The sequence below is a fragment of the Macrobrachium nipponense genome, chromosome 20 (assembly GCF_015104395.2).
Source record: "Macrobrachium nipponense isolate FS-2020 chromosome 20, ASM1510439v2, whole genome shotgun sequence".
In the NCBI taxonomy this organism is placed as follows: Eukaryota; Metazoa; Arthropoda; class Malacostraca; order Decapoda; family Palaemonidae; genus Macrobrachium; species Macrobrachium nipponense.
The window spans coordinates 68,874,334-68,893,235 of NC_061089.1; the positions used below are offsets into that span (position 1 = coordinate 68,874,334).

The following is an 18,902-nucleotide window of genomic DNA, read 5'->3' on the forward strand; positions in this document are numbered from 1 at the left end:
ATATTAAAATTATGCTTTTTGAATGTTAATACGAATGAGAAGAAGCCACAAGAGCAAACAAGAAAAATCCGCTAACATCCATATGTAACAAACCTAAAAACCCATCAATTTACAAAGCCTCTAAAGAAAAAAAAAACACTGGCTACATATGGGATGGAGGAAAGAAAATAGAGGTAAACAGAAATAAATCAGACGGAAAGTTCAGTCAGAAGATGAGTTAGCTCAAACAAGACATGATCCGACCTCCTCCAGCTTACTCGCTGCACATGCTAAAATCTACGGTCGAATAAAGCGTTGTTTCAATAACGAAAATGGAAATAAATACGCCATGTTGTATTAGACATTATTGTTCTGTACTGTTTAACATGCACATTATTTATTATAGATGAATAATTATCACATCGAACCGTGATTCATTTATATATCATTCGAGCTACAAATGTCCTTTAATATCTAAATTGGCTGAATTGATAGCGTCACTGTCTGTCCCTGATTTCGTTCCCGTCCACTTGGTCGGTGGTTCGATCCCATGTGGGGACTAAATTATTATCAACTAAAAAATTCCCCTTCGGTACATATATGAAAATATATCAATTCCGAGGTAGAGCGAATTTAGAAATTAAAGGACATTTGTAGCTCGAATGATATATATACATATATATATATATATATATATATATATATATATATATATATATATATATATATATATATATATGAAAAAATATATGAGTGATGTGGCTCCTGGTGCCAAGAATCTCCCGGGTAAATGTGGCTGCGGGGGGAGGGGGTACGGGTGGGGGTTGGGGGGGGTTTGCTGGGGAGAATTCTCCTGGCGCCAGAAAGTCTTCCCATAAGGGGTGAGTCAGAGGAATTTCTTCCTCTTTTTTTATTTTTTTTATTTTATTTATTTATTTTTTTTTTTTTGCAATTGGAAAAACCTATTTTTTCTCCTATGAATTGTTATGTCGACGAATCAATTTTCTTTATTTATTTAGAGACACTCATAGAGAATATTATTCAAATCAAAGAGAGGGTTTAAGATCTCTGCATTATATACGAATATAATGACTGTGAGTTCTCAACTATATAGTAGATGGTGATGATGAATAATTGCATTATACAGGAATATATTAAATTTGAGTTTTATAACTATATCGGTGAAGGTTAATGAACTCTTACTGATATTGTTTTAGAGGTGCACAATATTTTTTTTTTCAATCTTCATCAGCTCTCTCTCTCTCTCTCTCTCTCTCTCTCTCTCTCTCTCAATTGTGAAAATACCATTAATCCATTTATGACCTCTTCGTGATGTTGCTACAGTCTCTCTCTCTCTCTCTCTCTCTCTCTCTCTCTCTCTCTCCAGGTAGTAGCCATCTTGCTTGGTGAGACGTACCCGCGTGAAGTCACAATAATCAACAGATATCACAAGTTTAACATACGACTAGAATTTGAGAAATATCTAGAAGTGTTCGTGAACTATCGGTGATAAGATTAGTGTGAAAATAGTAGGATAAAGCGTCTTCTAAGTTAGTGTATCAAGTGTAATACTATAAATCAGAACAAGATGGCAGTAAGTTCCAACTGCGGGAAAAGGTGGCGTAATTTGGCGTGTCTAGCAGATTCGCAATACGATGAGGTAGCAGGAAGGGAACTGGCATTTCTCATCTATGAAATCAGCAACAGTCCTAACCAAAAAGATACAAAAGCATTCATAGATATATTAGAAGGATATAATCCTTCAAACTGGAACAAATCTAATGAAAACATCTTGAAAATAATTGAAGAAGTTCCAAATAAAATCCAAGTGGTCAAGAGACTCATAAAGAAAATATACATAAACCAACATATTCCGACAAAGAAAAAATGAATAAGGTGAATCTTGTGAATATACTAATTGATGCATTAGGAAAAAGAATGCCAAAAGCATGCAAACTGTGTAAGGTTTGGTATAGCATAGTCAATCCACAAAACCTAATCAGAAAATGTGCTGCATGCAACATTCCGACCCATCCACAGTGTGCTGAGGTAATACAAGATTTGAGAAAAGATACAAGAATTTTTTGTTCAACATGTCTATCATGGATAGACAATGTTATTAAATCAAGATTGAATGTACAAATAGTTGAGGATGAAGAAGAAGAGAAGAGGAAGAAGAAGAAGAAAAAGAAGAAGAGGAAAACGGAAGAGAAGTAAACAAAAATGAAATGACAGAAAAAAATAAGGAAAACAAAGAACAAGATAAAAGTATGGATGCAGAGATACTCATTGATACTACATATGAGGCAATAAAGCAGCATACCTACGAAGAAATAAATTACGATATGACAACAGAAAAGCAAATCCCGAAGAGGCTCTACCCAGATCTATACAATGACGGGAAAGAGGAAAAAATAGACAAGAAAGACAAAATCTGCAACCTTTTGAAAAGAGGGAATTGCAGATGTGGAGAAAGATTGTTACTACAAACATCCTAAGATATGGTCAAACTATGAAATATATGGTAAATGTGCATACTTAGATGGATATGGGGATGATTGCAGAGATCTGCATCCAAAAATATGTAAAAACCTAAAAGAAGGAAAAGGATGTAAGTTCGACAAAAAATGCAAATATATGCACCCTGTAGCCATGAATCATAATCAAATAAATAACCAACCAAGTAATAAAATCCAAAATAAGAAAGAAACAAATAAAGAGAGAAATCAAGAATATCAGGTAAAAGAGAAAAGCAAACCACCAATGAGATATGCAGAGGTGTCAGCAAAGAATTTCAAAGCATCAGCTCCGAAATTCTACTCAAGAGATAATAACTGTATTTATTATGCAAGAGGATATTGCAGAAACGGAGAAAATTGCAGATTCAGACACAAAATGAATAATTATGATGAAGGAAGATCAAATATTATGGAAAAGTTGGATTTTTTAATGTCAGAATTTCTGGAAATGAAAAAAAGAACAACATACCAGAACAGGAAGAGACATGGGAAAATCCTTATTACTATCAGTATTAAATGAAGGAGACACGCAAACCATCATAGTGATGAATGCGCAGGGTTTAGTTACGAGTAACTCAAAAAGAAAAATAGAGTACTTAGAAGAACTAACCCAAAATGAAAAGAAAATAGATATAATGAATATAAGTGAAACCTGGTATTCCCAAGAGACTGGGAATGATGATAAAATAAAAGGGTTCCAAACTTATAGATCAGATAGAAAAAATAGGAATCAAGGGGGAACCGCAATATATGGGAAAGACAAAAAACAAGGAAAAATATATGAGAAATATAGTAACTCAGAATGTGAACTAATAGCGGTAGAATTTGAATCTGAAAAATTGATGAACATAGTAATATATAGACCTCCTAATACTAAAGAGTTTGACTTAATAATTGAAAAATTTGGATGATATATGTAGAAATCACAAGGACTGGACTATTCTCCTATCTGGTGACTTCAACTTTCCTTTCGTAGAATGGAAAGAACGAATAGGAGATTGTGGTTGTACTTATACATATAAAAAAAGAGAGTAATAGTAGTGCAGAAGATAAGAGGCAATTTGAAAAGCTATTAGATATGCTACTAGAATACAACATTCAACAAATAAATCACCTGCCAACAAGAAAGGAAAATACTTTAGACCTAGTATTTGTGAACGAGATGAATTATGTTAAAGAAATAATAGTTTATAATGCGAGTATTTCAGACCATAATGTCATAGAATTAACAGTTCATTCCAAAGCAAGTGAAAATAGAGATAAGCAAGAAATGAAAAAGTGGGAAGGATATGGAAAATACAACTTCTACAGTAAAAATATAAAATGGTCAGAAATTAATGAAGAATTAAACAAAGATTGGGATAACATTTTCGTAAGTGATGACATAAGGGTAAATACGGAGATATTATATAAAATATTGGAGATAATAGTGGAAAAATATATACCGAAGAAGAAAAGTAAACATCATTCATGCATACCAAGAGACAGAAGAATCTTGTTCCAGAAAATCAGAAAGTGGAAAAAAGGTCTTGCAAAAGAAAAAAATGCATGGAAAGTTATAGAACTAAAAAGTAAGATAGAAAATGCAGAAAAAAAGATTATACAATCAAAAGAAAATGAAAAACGGGACTTGGAAGAAAAAACCCTATTAAATATCAAGCAAAACCCCAAACTATTATACTCATATGCGAAGAAGATGAATAAAAGAAGAATAGAAATAGGCCCTCTGAGAATTGAAGGGAGATTAACGAATGAAAAAAAGGAAATTTGCAACATACTGGCAGAACGATATAAGAGAGAATTCACCCCTAGAATAGATAATGAAGATAATGATATAGAAGTAAGGGATGAAAATAGTGAATATTTAGCTGACATAGATATTAATGAAGCTGATATTGTGCAGGCTATTAATGAAATTAAAAATGGAGCTGCTGCAGGGCCTGATGGAATTCCTGCTATTTTGTTAAAGAAAGTAGTTCATTCTATCGCAAAGCCACTTGCAATATTATTAAGACAAAGTGTAGATACAGGCAAGATATATGATGAGCACAAATTAGCGTATATTACCCCTACTTTCAAAAGTGGATCAAGACTAGAGGCAAGTAATTATAGGCCTGTGAGTCTAACATCACATATAATGAAAGTGTATGAAAGGGTAATGAAGAAAAATATTATGAAACATTAATAAAAAATAATTTGTTTAATAAAGGACAACATGGTTTCGTACCCGGAAAAAGTACACAAACCCAACTGTTAGTCCACCGTGAAAACATATTCAAAAATATGAAAAGCGGAAATGAAACAGATGTGGTTTATTTAGACTTTGCAAAAGCTTTTGATAAAGTAGACCTTAATATATTAGCGAAGAAAATTAGAAAACACAATATCGTGGATAAAGTAGGAAGATGGTTAAAAGAATTTTTACACAACAGAAAACAGATAGTTATTGCAAACGACGAGAAATCGGATGAAGCCAAGGTAATATCCGGTGTGCCGCAAGGTACGGTGTTAGCTGCAATACTGTTTGTTATTATGATTGAAGACATAGACAATAATGTTAAGGATTCGGTAGTGAGTAGTTTCGCAGATGACACAAGAATAAGTAGAGAAATTACTTGTGATGAAGATAGGAAACGCTCTACAAAGAGACCTTAACAAAGTATATGATTGGGCAGAGGTAAATAGGATGGTATTTAACTCTGATAAATTTGAATCAATAAATTATGGAGACAGAGAAAGAAAGCTATATGCATATAAGGGACCTAATAATGAGACCATCACAAATAAGGAAGCAGTTAAAGACCTTGGTGTGATGATGAATAGGAACATGTTATGCAATGATCAAATAGCAACTCTGTTGGCAAAATGTAAAGCAAAAATGGGAATGTTGTTACGGCACTTCAAAACAAGAAAAGCTGAACACATGATTATGCTTTATAAAACATATGTTCGTAGTCCACTTGAATATTGCAATATGATATGGTACCCACACTATCAAAAGGATATTGCACAAATAGAGAGTGTACAAAGGTCCTTTACAGCTAGAATAGAAGAAGTTAAGGACCTAGACTACTGGGAAAGACTACAATTCTTAAAATTTATATAGTCTGGAAAGGAGAAGAGAACGCTACATGATAATTCAGGCATGGAAACAGATAGAAGGAATAGCAGAAAATATCATGGAACTAAAAATATCAGAAAGAGCAAGCAGAGGTAGATTAATAGTGCCCAAAAATATACCAGGAAAAATAAGGAAAGCACACAGGACATTAATCCACTACGCACCAGCATCGATAATGCAGCGTCTATTCAATGCGTTGCCAGCTCATCTGAGGAATATATCAGGAGTGAGCGTAGATGTGTTTAAGAATAAGCTCGACAAATATCTAAACTGCATCCCAGACCATCCAAGATTGGAAGATGCAAAATATACCGGAAGATGTACTAGCAACTCTCTGGTAGACATTAGAGGTGCCTCACACTGAGGGACCTGGGGCAACCCGAACAAGATGTAAGGTCTGTAAGGTAAGGTAAGGTCTCTCTCTCTCTCTCTCTCTCTCTCTCTCTCTTTTAATATGAAAATATAGTACCATTAATCAATCTATGATCTTTTTGTGGTGACACTGCTACAGTCTCTCTCTCTCTCTCTCTCCCTCCTTAGTCTTTTATGAACACCCTAAAATATTCCGATATCTGTATGGGTCCTGATTAAAACATGTGAGAAAGGAAGGGAAAGAGTTGCTATTAAAACAAGACTTCTTTTATATTGATTTATTTTTCAATTTATTTTTAATTCGAATGAACTAAGAGAGAGAGAGAGAGAGAGAGAGAGAGAGAGAGAGAGAGAGAGAGAGAGAGCTTAAATTACGCTTCTGATATTAAACGAGAACTGGAGATTAAACAACGACATTATCTTAAATCTTCTTGTCATTTTTTTTTTTTTTTTTAACTCTTTGATTAACAGAAAGGGTGACAGCATCACTTCCTGTGGGAATCTTTTTAACTGGACCAATGGCTGATGGAGAAAGAATCCATATTTATTGTTCCTGTGATTATGTATATATATATATATATATATATATATATATATATATATATATATATATATGCTTAAAAAATCACAGTAGATGCAGTGACTTCATTAAATAATCGAATACACAGGAAAATGATAGTCAGAAATCGAAGCGCTTTCGTCTTTACTAAGACATTGTCAAGGAACAATGTCTTAGTAAAGACGAAAGCGCTTGGATTCCTGACTATTCATTTTCCTGTGGTATTCGATTATATAAATATATATATATATATAATTATATTTATATATATATTATATATATATATATCTATATATATATATATATTTCTATATATATATATAATAGATATATATACATATATATATTGATTATTCTTGGCTAATACGCTACGTATTTACAGTTCAATTAAACTTTTACTTTTAATAAATTTAACTCGAAATAATATTACTGAAGAAATTAATTTTCAAGTTTTAATAGTCTTGGCTACTTATATATGAAGAGGTTTATATGTATACACGTTATCAAAGTTCAGTTTAACGCCACGTATCTTTTCGTCATTGTTAGTTTTCTGCAAAAGCCAACTATTAAGATGACTACTTGTCCGTCTGTCAGCCCTCAGATCTTAAATACTACTGAGGCCAGAGAGCTGCAAATTGATACGTTGATCATCCACCCTCCAATCATCAAACATACCAAATTGCAGCCTTCTAGCTTTACTAGTTTTGATCTTATTTAAAGTTTTATAGTTAGCCATGATCGCGGGTCCTAACAACACAGGCCGCCGCCGGGGCGTGGCTAAAAATTTCATGGGCCGTGGGCTGAGAGTTTCATATAGCATTATACGCTATATAGTTAGCCATGATCGTGGGTCCAGACAACACGGTCCACCACCGGGGCGTGGCTGAAAGTTTCATGGGCCGTGGCTGAAATTTTCATGGGCCGTGGCTGAATGTGTCATGGGCCGTGGCTGAAAGTTTCATGAGCCGTGGCTGAACTGAACGTGGCATGGGCCGCAGCTGAGAGTTTCATATAGCGTTATACGCTATACAGAAAACTCGAGTGTGATGCAATTTTTACTTCTTTTACTTTTATTTTCGTTGGTGGCGATGAATCACACACACAAAAATATAAATAAATAAATAAATAAACAGGAGCAGACCGTAACGACGACCAACGGATGTTGTGTTGCCGTCCATCCTGTTTTGCCAACTTCGAGGATGACCTTTTGAGGGCCAGATGTGGACCTCGAGGAATCACTTCACGTAGAGGGATCCGCGGGCGTCCCACCTCAAGTTTTCCAGTGCGTTACTGAGTTACCGAGTCACTGAATTCACCCCACCACCTATACCCCAAAAATTACAGTTACTGAACCTCACTTGGTGGTTGTTTGCGACGAAATATCTTTCCGCCCATCTCCCAGCCAGCCCACTCTTTTCCGTGGATCGTGAAAGGCACGGGCAGGATGATGGTGCTGCCTAGCGTCAGAGAAAGTGTGCTTTCTACTTTCTTCTTTTCGTGGTTCCTCTGGTGGGAAGTAGATGCTCGTACTCCGAAAGGTTAGTACAAAAGAATTTACACTAATCACTAAATTTCTACCAGTTCATCTAGTACGTATACGAAGACAGGAACATTATTGGAACCCATACAATTCGTGGCGTCACAGATGTTCCGTAATCTTTTCCAACTCACTTTGCCAGAAAGGTGTTCAATTTTTTTTCGTGTGAAAACACTTTTAAGCAACTGGAATAGGGCTAAATTGTAAACGGGGAGTAGGCCTAGCAACACATCAACACATCAACACGTCAGTTGATATTAATATAAACTGGAATTTTTTTCCTCTCTCTCTCTCTCTCTCTCTCTCTCTCTCTCTCTCTCTCTCTTTTGTGGTTATTGCAAAGATGCATTTTTAGCAGTTTCTACGTGTTTTCCCTATGTGTATTTCTTAATTTATCAACATTTGGTGTGTACTAATATACATTTCTTGATATTCATTTTTTTTAAACGAATCACCCCTGATTAACCATAGAAACGGTCGAATAGAAAAAATCTAGAATGAGGTGAAACATAAAATAGCAAAATGAAAATGAATTAAAACACTATTTTCATTTTTGTGAGCAAAGCTGCCTTATTTCTAACCCTTGCAAAATGAATTCGTGTTGTCTATCGGTGTAGTATCAATAAGAAAATAGACTATAATAATTCTATGATGTTATCTTCATTGTATATGCATTTGATTTCGAGAGAAATTGGGTTTCAGCCCCAGTCTCGCATTGATAAGAAAAATAGACTATAATGATTCTATGATGTTATTTTAATTGTGTAATCATTTGATTTCATGAGAACATCGTTTCAGTCCCCAATCTCGCATCGATAGAAATCAAAGACTGCGTAACTTTATTTTAATTGCATAATTATCTGATCCCTTGAGTTTTACATTTTTATTTAGGCAACTCGATGACCTAATCCTTCATCTGCCTTACAAACAGATTGCGAAATGGTGAACCTCAGGTCACTGGACGACCCATTATCCCTGACTTTGAAGGACACTATTCTCTTGAGCATCTTCCCTGGCGCGAACAAATGGGACGCCTCTGCCCAGGTCACGGATTCGACGGGCGCCCAGTGCCATCTCGTCCTGCGACGGGACGAGAACGAAAGGTTGGAGGGTATCAAATGTCCCGGTGTCAACGGCGTCACCATCTGGAAGAACAATCAGATCAGTGGCACCTGGATGGACTACTTCGTAGACGTGGAGAGATGCTTCGGCGGAGAGAACCTATGCGCTTCTCAGATGAGGGTCACTTTGGGGCAACAGTTACCGCTTGGGTTCTATAATCCCTTGTGGAAGGGGATGCCCTTAGAACCGCCCCTCACCCTGACTTGGAAAAACAGGACCCAGGTAGATCTGGTTGTCGGCTGTGACCGTGCAGGTAAGTCAGTTTACGGTTTTTTTTTTTTGTGTGTTTTTTTTTTACTGAATCACAGTGGGTGGAATTCCCACTTCAGTTTTGATCATTGTTTTATAGTGAATCAATATAGTAACCTCTTGGCATCACTATCTTTTTAATTATTGTATGGGAATTGACGTTCGAACTAAAGTATTATTATTATTATTATTATTATTATTATTATTATTATTATTATTATTAGATTATTATTATTATTATTATTATTATTATTATTATTGCCGCTTTTGTTTGTTAAAGTATTATTATTATTATTATTATTATTGTTATTATTATTATTATTATTATTATTATTATTATTATTATTATTATTATTATTATTATTATTATTATTATTATTATTATTATTCCTTTTATGCAGTTTGCGTGCCGAATTCGACAACTCTCGTGGGCCCAATCAACTCCCGCAGGCGGTCCTTCTTCTTGAAGCCCGGAGACGCCCTTCGAGGATTTTCGTTGCTGCTGAAGCCTTTGGTGGCCGAGTCCTACGACGTAGTTTACGTCAACCTGACGGGCGTGGCCCTCTCCGAAGGGAATTGGGTTCAGGTCCTGCTTGAGGACACCGCGCCTTTCAAAAAGGTAGATTTAGAAGTATGTCTTCATTTCTTGTGTGTTTGTTGATGAGAGAATTAGTAGGTAATTCAGAAACGTATTTTTGTCAGTAATTTCATCAACACCAAAAGCTATATATAACCCACGTTCAGTTGTTAGTGATTTCATCAGCGTCAAACGCTATAAACCACGATCAGTTATCAGTGATTTCATCAGCGTCAAAAGCTATAAACCACTTCCAGTTGTCAACGGTTTCGTCATCATCAAACGTTAAAAACCACTTGCCAGTGATTTCATCAATACCAAAAGATATAAACCACGTTCAGTTGTTAGTGATTTCATCAATACCAAAAGCTAAAACTCACGATCAGTTATCAACGATTTCATCACCATCTAAAGTTAAAGACCACTTGCCAGTGATTTCATCAATGCCAAAAGCTATAAACCATGTTCAGTTGTCAACGATTTCATCAACATTAAAAGCTAAAAACCACGATCAGTTATTAAAGATTCCATCAACATCAAAACCTAAAAAAGCCCGATTATATTTAGATCGATGTTGGCGACAGAACTCGAATCCAAAAAAACCTGATTCATATTGTCACTTGAATCACACACAGGAAATACTTGTTTACAGAATGACACGGCTTCCTGTGGCTGTAGTCATCTTACAATTAGATTGTTCTTATCCCAACAAGATCATTTACTGTGTGAAATGCAAAGATATTCGCTGCTCAGGATCAAATTGTTTTCAAATTTTTATCCATCATACTTTTAGTTAAGGGGCAACCGTAGCTACCCATTTGGGTATTTTTTCTGCAACATGAGAAACGTGTGGAAATTCATTCGCCTCTTTATATAATAAATCGCAAAAAACATTACTTTAAACAACAATTTTTCATAGATATCTGCTAGAATGTTAACAATCGCCATTCGCTGCGTTTTTCTATAATTTTTTTTCAAAAATAACATATGTATGCTGCAAATGCAAAAGCATTGCATAAACTGTGTTGTTCTATATTTTTGCGGGTGTATATAGATATCATAAAACAAATGCATGGCAAATATATCTAGGGTAACGTACACTAGACCAAACTGATGATATGATATCACGTGACTTCACTTGTATATTTATACGGATATCATGTGATTTTTACGTTTGTTGCTTTCAAACTAATTTCTCTGAATTCTCACATAACAGTAATCAAAAGCTAAGTTGACATGAATTGATAGCTTAATAATAATAATAACAGAATCAACCATCTGATGTTCATGGACGACATCAAGCTGTATGGTAAGAGCATCAAGGAAATAGATACCCTAATCCAGACTGTAAGGATTGTATCTGGGGACATCAGGATGGAGTTTGGAATAGAAAAATGTGCCTTAGTCAACATACAAAAAGGCAAAGTAACGAGAACTGAAGGATAAAGCTGCCAGATGGGAGCAACATCAAACACATAGATGAGACAGGATACAAATACCTGGGAATAATGGAAGGAGGGGATATAAAACACCAAGAGATGAAGGACACGATCAGGAAAGAATATATGCAGAGACTCAAGGCGATACTCAAGTCAAAACTCAACGCCGGAAATATGATAAACACATGGGCAGTGCCAGTAATCAGATACAGCGCAGGAATAGTCGAATGGACAAAGGCAGAACTCCGCAGCATATATCAGAAAACCAGGAAACAAATGACAATACACAAAGCACTACACCCAAGAGCAAATACGGACAGACTATACATAACACGAAAGGAAGGAGGCAGAGGACTACTAAGTATAGAGGACTGCGTCAACACCGAGAACAGAGCACTGGGGCAATATCTGAAAACCAGTGAAGACGAGTGGCTAAAGAGTGCATGGGAAGAAGGACTAATAAAAGTAGACGAAGACCCAGAAATATTTAGAGACAGGAGAATGACAGACAGAACAGAGGACTGGCACAACAAACCAATGCACGGACAATACATGAGACAGACTAAAGAACTAGCTAGCGATGACACATGGCAATGGTTACAGAGGGGAGAGCTAAAGAAGGAAACTGAAGGAATGATAACAGCGGCACAAGATCAGGCCCTAAGAACCAGATATGTTCAAAGAACGATAGACGGAAATAACATCTCTCCCATATGTAGGAAGTGCAATACGAAAAATGAAACCATAAACCACATAGCAAGCGAATGCCCGGCACTTGCACAGAGCCAGTAAAAAAAGAGGCATGATTCAGTGGCAAAAGCCCTCCACTGGAGCCTGTGCAAGAAACATCAGCTACCTTGCAGTAATAAGTGGTACGAGCACCAACCTGAGGGAGTGATAGAAAACGATCAGGCAAAGATCCTCTGGGACTATGGTATTAGGACGGATAGGGTGATACGTGCAAACAGACCAGACGTGACGTTGATTGACAAAGTCAAGAAGAAAGTATCACTCATTGATGTCGCAATACCATGGGACACCAGAGTTGAAGAGAAAGAGAGGGAAAAAATGGATAAGTATCAAGATCTGAAAATAGAAATAAGAAGGATATGGGATATGCCAGTGGAAATCGTACCCATAATCATAGGAGCACTAGGCACGATCCCAAGATCCCTGAAAAGGAATCTAGAAAAACTAGAGGCTGAAGTAGCTCCGGGCCTCATGCAGAAGAGTGTGATCCTAGAAATGGCACACATAGTAAGAAAAGTGATGGACTCCTAAGGAGGCAGGATGCAACCCGGAACCCCACACTATAAATACCACCCGGTCGAATTGGAGGACTGTGATAGAGCAAAAAAAAAAAAATAAATAAATAAATAAATAATAATAATAATAATAATAATAATAATAATATAATAATAATAACTGAGAGACGATGCCACAGAAGACGACAGGGAGGATGAGGTATCAAACAACGACACACGAAGAAACACCGACGAAGTAACAGAGAGGACGGAATGGGTAGAAAAGATTAGACAATGGATGGAGCCAGATACAGAGAGAACAAAGATCCCCTCCATGAAAGCCTACAACACCAAGAAATTAAGGGAGAAAACAAGTGAGGTCAATGAAATAATGGGCATAATACACACCACCAGTATCACAGAAACAAATAACTTGACATATGCAGGAGCAAGATTAGTAGCAGAACTGATGGGAATTCGAACACCAACACCACCAGCACAACCAACCCAACAGAAACCAAAACACCAACCTCCTTGGAAAAGGCGCCTGGAAAAGCAAATCATGGTGATGAGATCTGACTTGAGTAAACTGAAAGAGATGGCAGAAAAAAGGCTAAGAAGCAAAAAAAACAAGGGAGGAACTCAACGAGAAATACAAAGTACAAGAGAGGGGACTAAACAACACAATAGAAGATGTAAAACAGAGGCTTAAGGCCAAAGCACATAAGATCCAACGGTACATGAACATGAACAGGAATAAGGGATACCAACAGAACAAACTATTCGGAACCAACCAGAAAAGACTATACAGCCAACTAAGAGGGGAAGACAACCACCAAGAAATTCCTGAAGCCGAACCAAGTAAGAGACTCTGGGAAAACATATGGAGCAATCCGGTATCACACAACAAACATGCAACATGGCTCCAGGAAGTCAAGGAAGAAGAAACAGGGAGAATAAAACAAAAGATTCACAGAGATCACGACAGACACAGTCAGACACCAACTAAAGAAAATGCCAAACTGGAAAGCCCCAGGTCCCGATGAAGTCCATGGATACTGGCTCAAAAACTTCAAGGCCCTACACCCACGAATAGCAGAACAACTCCAGCATTGTATCTCAAATCACCAAGCACCCAAATGGATGACCACAGGAAGAACATCCTTAGTACAAAAAGACAAGAGTAAGGGAAATATAGCCAGTAACTACAGGCCTATTACCTGCCTACCAATAATGTGGAAGTTACTAACAGGTATCATCAGTGAAAGGCTATACAACTACCTAGAGGAGACAAACACCATCCCCACCAACAGAAAGGCTGCAGAAGGAAGTGTAGGGGCACAAAAGACCAGCTCCTGATAGACAAAATGGTAATGAAGAACAGTAGGAGAAGGAAAACCAACCTAAGCATGGCATGGATAGACTATAAGAAAGCCTTCGACATGATACCACACACACGGCTAATAGAATGCCTGAAAACAAAATATATGGGGCAGAGGAAAATACCATCAGCTTCCTCAAAATACAATGCGCAACTGGAATACAATACTTACAAGCTCTGGAATAAGACTAGCAGAGGTTAATATCAGGAGAGGGATCTTCCAGGGCGACTCACTGTCCCCACTACTCTTCGTAGTAGCCATGATTCCCTTGACAAAAGTACTACAGAAGATGGATGCCGGGTACCAACTCAAGAAAAGAGGCAACAGAATCAACCATCTGATGTTCATGGACGACATCAAGCTGTATGGTAAGAGCATCAAGGAAATAGATACCCTAATCCAGACTGTAGGATTGTATCTGGGGACATCAGGATGGAGTTTGGAATAGAAAAATGCGCCTTAGTCAACATACAAAAGGCAAAGTAACGAGAACTGAAGGGGATAAAAGCTACCAGATGGGAGCAAACATCAAACACATAGATGAGACAGGATACAAATACCTGGGAATAATGGAAGGAGGAGATATAAAACACCAAGAGATGAAGGACACGATCAGGAAAGAATATATGCAGAGACTCAAGGCGATACTCAAGTCAAAACTCAACGCCGGAAATATGATCAAAGCCATAACACTGGGCAGTGCCAGTAATCAGATACAGCGCAGGAATAGTGGAATGGACGAAGGCAGAACTCCGCACCATAGATCAGAAAACCAGGAAACATATGACAATACACAAAGCACTACACCCAAGAGCAAATACGGACAGACTATACATAACACGAAAGGAAGGAGGGAGAGGACTACTCAGTATAGAGGACTGCCGTCTCAACATCGAAAACAGAGCACTGGGGCAATATCTGAAAACCAGTGAAGACGAGTGGCTAAAGAGTGCATGGGAAGAAGGACCTAATAAAACAAAAGCAGACGAAGACCCAGAAACTATACAGAGACAGGAGAAAAGACAGAAAGAACAGAGGACTGGCACAACAAACCAATGCACGGACATACATGAGACAGACTAAAGAACTAGCTAGCGATGACAATTGGCAATGGCTACAGAGGGGAGAGCTAAAGAAGGAAACTGAAGGAATGATAACAGCGGCACAAGATCAGGCCCTAAGAACCAGATATGTTCAAAGTACGATAGACGGAAATAACATCTCTCCCATATGTAGGAAGTGCAATACGAAAAGTGAAACCATAAACCACATAGCAAGTGAATGCCCGGCACTTGCACAGAACCACAGTACACAAAAAGAGGCATGATTCAGTAGCAAAAGCCCTCCACTGGAGCCTGTGCAAGAAACATCAGCTACCTTGCAGTAATAAGTGGTACGAGCACCAACCTGAAGGAGTGATAGAAAACGATCAGGCAAAGATCCTCTGGGACTATGGTATCAGAACGGATAGGGTGATACGTGCAAACAGACCAGACGTGACGTTGATTGACAAGGTCAAGAAGAAAGTATCAACTCATTTGATGTCGCAATACCATGGGACACCAGAGTTGAAGAGAAAGAGAGGGAAAAATTGGATAAGTATCAAGATCTGAAAATAGAAATAAGAAGGATATGGGATATGCCAGTGGAAATCGTACCCATAATCATAGGAGCACTAGGCCACGATCCCAAGATCCCTGAAAAGGAATCTAGAAAAACTAGAGGCTGAAGTGCGTCCGGGCCTCATGCAGAAGAGTGTGATCCTAGAAACGGCCACATAGTAAGAAGAGTGATGGACTCCTAAGGAGGCAGGATGCACCCGGAACCCCACACTATAAATACCACCCAGTCGAATTGGAGGACTGTGATAGAGCAAAAAAAAAAAAAAAAAAAAAATAATAATAATAATAATAATAATAATAATAATAAAAATAATAATAATAATATTAGGAAGGAGGCCTTCTCTTTGGGCAGTAGCATTGAATACAATAGCTGTTTCAACGGCATTTAATTTATATAGAATCTTCTCAATTCTTCTTATGATCTTCTTCTCGTCAGCATGTAGCTGGTGTATTAAGTTTCCTAAGGACATGTAAAGATTTTCATTTGTCTTAGGTTTATTCCTCTAACGTGTCGACAGCGCACAGGCAGTCATCTATGAGAGTATACAGTAAAGTGAATTAAGATACGTTTTACAAGTATTTATAACATGCAAGGTCGTGTACAATCGGTGGGCGGGTCGATGAGCAGGGATTTTAATTGGCCGTTGGATGGTAACGAAATCTTTCCCTGAGGCGATGAGACCTGCGAAGTCTGGCCGGAGTTATTAGCGTGGGTTGGGTGTTGGTTGGGGTACCTACCTCTTGGGCGGCAGGTACTGCTGCATTCTGTACAGATGACACATCTTCCGCTCGTTCTCTCTCTGCTTCTTCCTCTCTTTCTCTGTCTCTCAGTTTCTTTCTTTCTCTCTCTGCAAATTCCTCTCTCTCTCCCTCTCTTTCTCGTTCGCTTATTCTTATTCTCTCTCTTTCTCTCTCTGCTTGTTCCTCTCTCTCTCTTTCTCTTTCTCTCTCTGCTTGTTCCTCTCTCTCTCTTTCTCTTTCTCTCTCTGCTTGTTCCTCTCTCTCTCTTTCTCTATCTCTCTCTCTTTCTCTCTCCCTCTCTCTCTCTGTCTCTCCCCCCCTCGATCTCTCCTCTCTCTCTCGTGCGGTATACGGAGTCGGATGGTTTCTTGTGTTATTTCTTCTTATGATGGTAGGAAGAAATTCTTTGTTTCTTTTACCGTGTTGATAGTCGCTTTTTCTCTAATATGTGTAATGCTTCAAGGTAACGTAGGCGTTTCCGGTTCAGGTGCTTGGTCAATAATTTTTATGTTCGTTATAAGTTCAGCTCTTTCTGGTCTCCTGTTATGTTGTTCCCTGTAGTGATTGAAAATGGCCCCTTCTTGAAGGTGGCAGGAAAGTCGCTTGGAGAGTCTGGTGGTGGTCATCCCGATATAAGAATGGTGGCATCCATCCACCGAGCATGTGAATTCGTAGATGACACCCCTTCTCTTCAAAGACGTTTCTGGGGGCGCTGGGTTGTTTTTAAGAAGCAGCTGGCTGGTTTTCATGTTTTTGTAATAAATTATGAGGCTAATTTTATCACTTTCTGTAGTGGGGGAGACATTTTCGCTGATTATTTTCCTTATAGCCTTTTCGTCTTCCAAATATTTGTGGTGCATATGATTTTTATAAAATATCTTTATAGCTCAACTTGGGTGTTAGTTTCGGTCGTTCTATCCTGGTGCCATTTATTTATGGAGTCCCTCGTTTGGCGTTCGACCATGCGGTTTGAGAAGTTATTGTTGATGAGGACTTGTGTAGACCTTTCGATCTCACTGGTGGTTTCTCTCCACGTGGAACAGTGTGTAAGGGCGCGGCGGAGAAGGCATCTACCGATCTTTTATACCTGTCTGGGCACTCGCTGGACCCCATTAAGGCATAGACCCGGGTTTTGTGGGTTTCTTCTTGTAAACCGTGGTGGTGTATCCCGTAGGGGTCTGCCGTACCCGAACGTCCAGGAAGGGTAGGGCACCGTCTACGCCTGCTGTTCACACGTGAAGTGGAGGACGGAGCATTCTTCGAAAGTCTTTCTTAAAGTTTCAAGGTCCTCTTCTCTGTCAACTCTTATGAAGGTGTCGTCTATGTAGCGGTAGTATTGGGGAGGGCAGGGGATCTTATTGAAAACCCTTTCTTCGACGACACTCATGTAGAAGTTGGCAAATAGGACCCCTAATGGGGATCCCATTGCCACGCCGTCAATCTGGCAATAAAGATGTCCTCTGTGGGTTGTGAAAGGTGCCTTCTTAGTGCATATTTCAAGAAGGGCTTTTAGGGCTTCCTCTGGGATGTTCAAAGCCTGTGTGTCCTCACATCTATAATAATAATAGTAATAATAATAATAATAATAATAATCATAACTGAAATTTTTTACCAATAAAATCCCATCGTTTGACCTAATTGAGATATGTCAACCTTCGGTGCGTTGCTCACCAGTTTAAGCAACAATGAGAAAGCAATAATTAGAAAAATAGAGAAGAACCTATATAAAATTAATGCAGCTGAGGCAGCAATCACTTTAATAAAACATGTTTAAAAGAAGGTTTACTTCCAGCATACAATAATAATAATATAATAATAATAATAATATAATAATAATAATAATAATAATAATAATATTAATAATATAATAATAATAGCTCCAGGACTCATGCAGAAGTGTGATCCTAGAAACGGTGCGCACATAGTAGAAAATGTGATGGACTCCTAAGGAGGCAGGATGCAACCCGGAACCCCACGCTATAAATACCACCAGTCGAATTGGAGGACTGTGATAGACCAAAAAAAAAAAAAAAATAATAATAATAATAATATCAATAATAATAATAATAATAATAATGATAATAATAATAATAATAATAATAATAATATAATAATAATAATAATAATAATAATAATAATAATACCTTTCAGATTACCGTCGATGGCCAACTAGTCCTCACCCTGGAGAAATACAAGGATCAATTTGTTTCAAATACGGATCCAATCTATCCAGCTGGACGGGAGCGGAATACTGACCTGGTGTGACCCCAGGTCGTCAGGAGGTCAGTCAGTTATGTCTCTAAGTATTCTCGCAAATGACCTCGATAGTCTTGTAACCTCGTTCGTGTTTATGTCATTCAGAGATGTATATGCATGCGTGTACTTATGTGTCTACATTTATGTATATGTATTTATTTATATATAAAAAAACAAACATTA

General features: G+C 37.7%; 1 protein-coding gene across 2 annotated transcripts in view; it reads left to right on the forward strand.

Moving 5' to 3' along the window:
• The first annotated feature begins 7,654 nt into the window (after positions 1-7,654).
• LOC135221250 (uncharacterized) overlaps positions 7,655-18,902 on the forward strand; it is a 39,957-nt gene continuing 28,709 nt past the window's right edge. Inside the window, exons 1-4 of one of the 2 annotated variants that reach the window (XM_064259069.1) lie at positions 7,655-8,088; positions 9,019-9,462; positions 9,860-10,089; positions 18,615-18,745. In XM_064259069.1, the coding sequence (XP_064115139.1) occupies positions 7,995-8,088; positions 9,019-9,462; positions 9,860-10,089; positions 18,615-18,728 (882 nt within the window). In that variant the 5' untranslated portion in view covers positions 7,655-7,994 and the 3' untranslated portion in view covers positions 18,729-18,745. The remainder of the gene's footprint in view (positions 8,089-9,018; positions 9,463-9,859; positions 10,090-18,614; positions 18,746-18,902) is intronic. The other variant, XM_064259072.1, reaches the window with a different exon arrangement.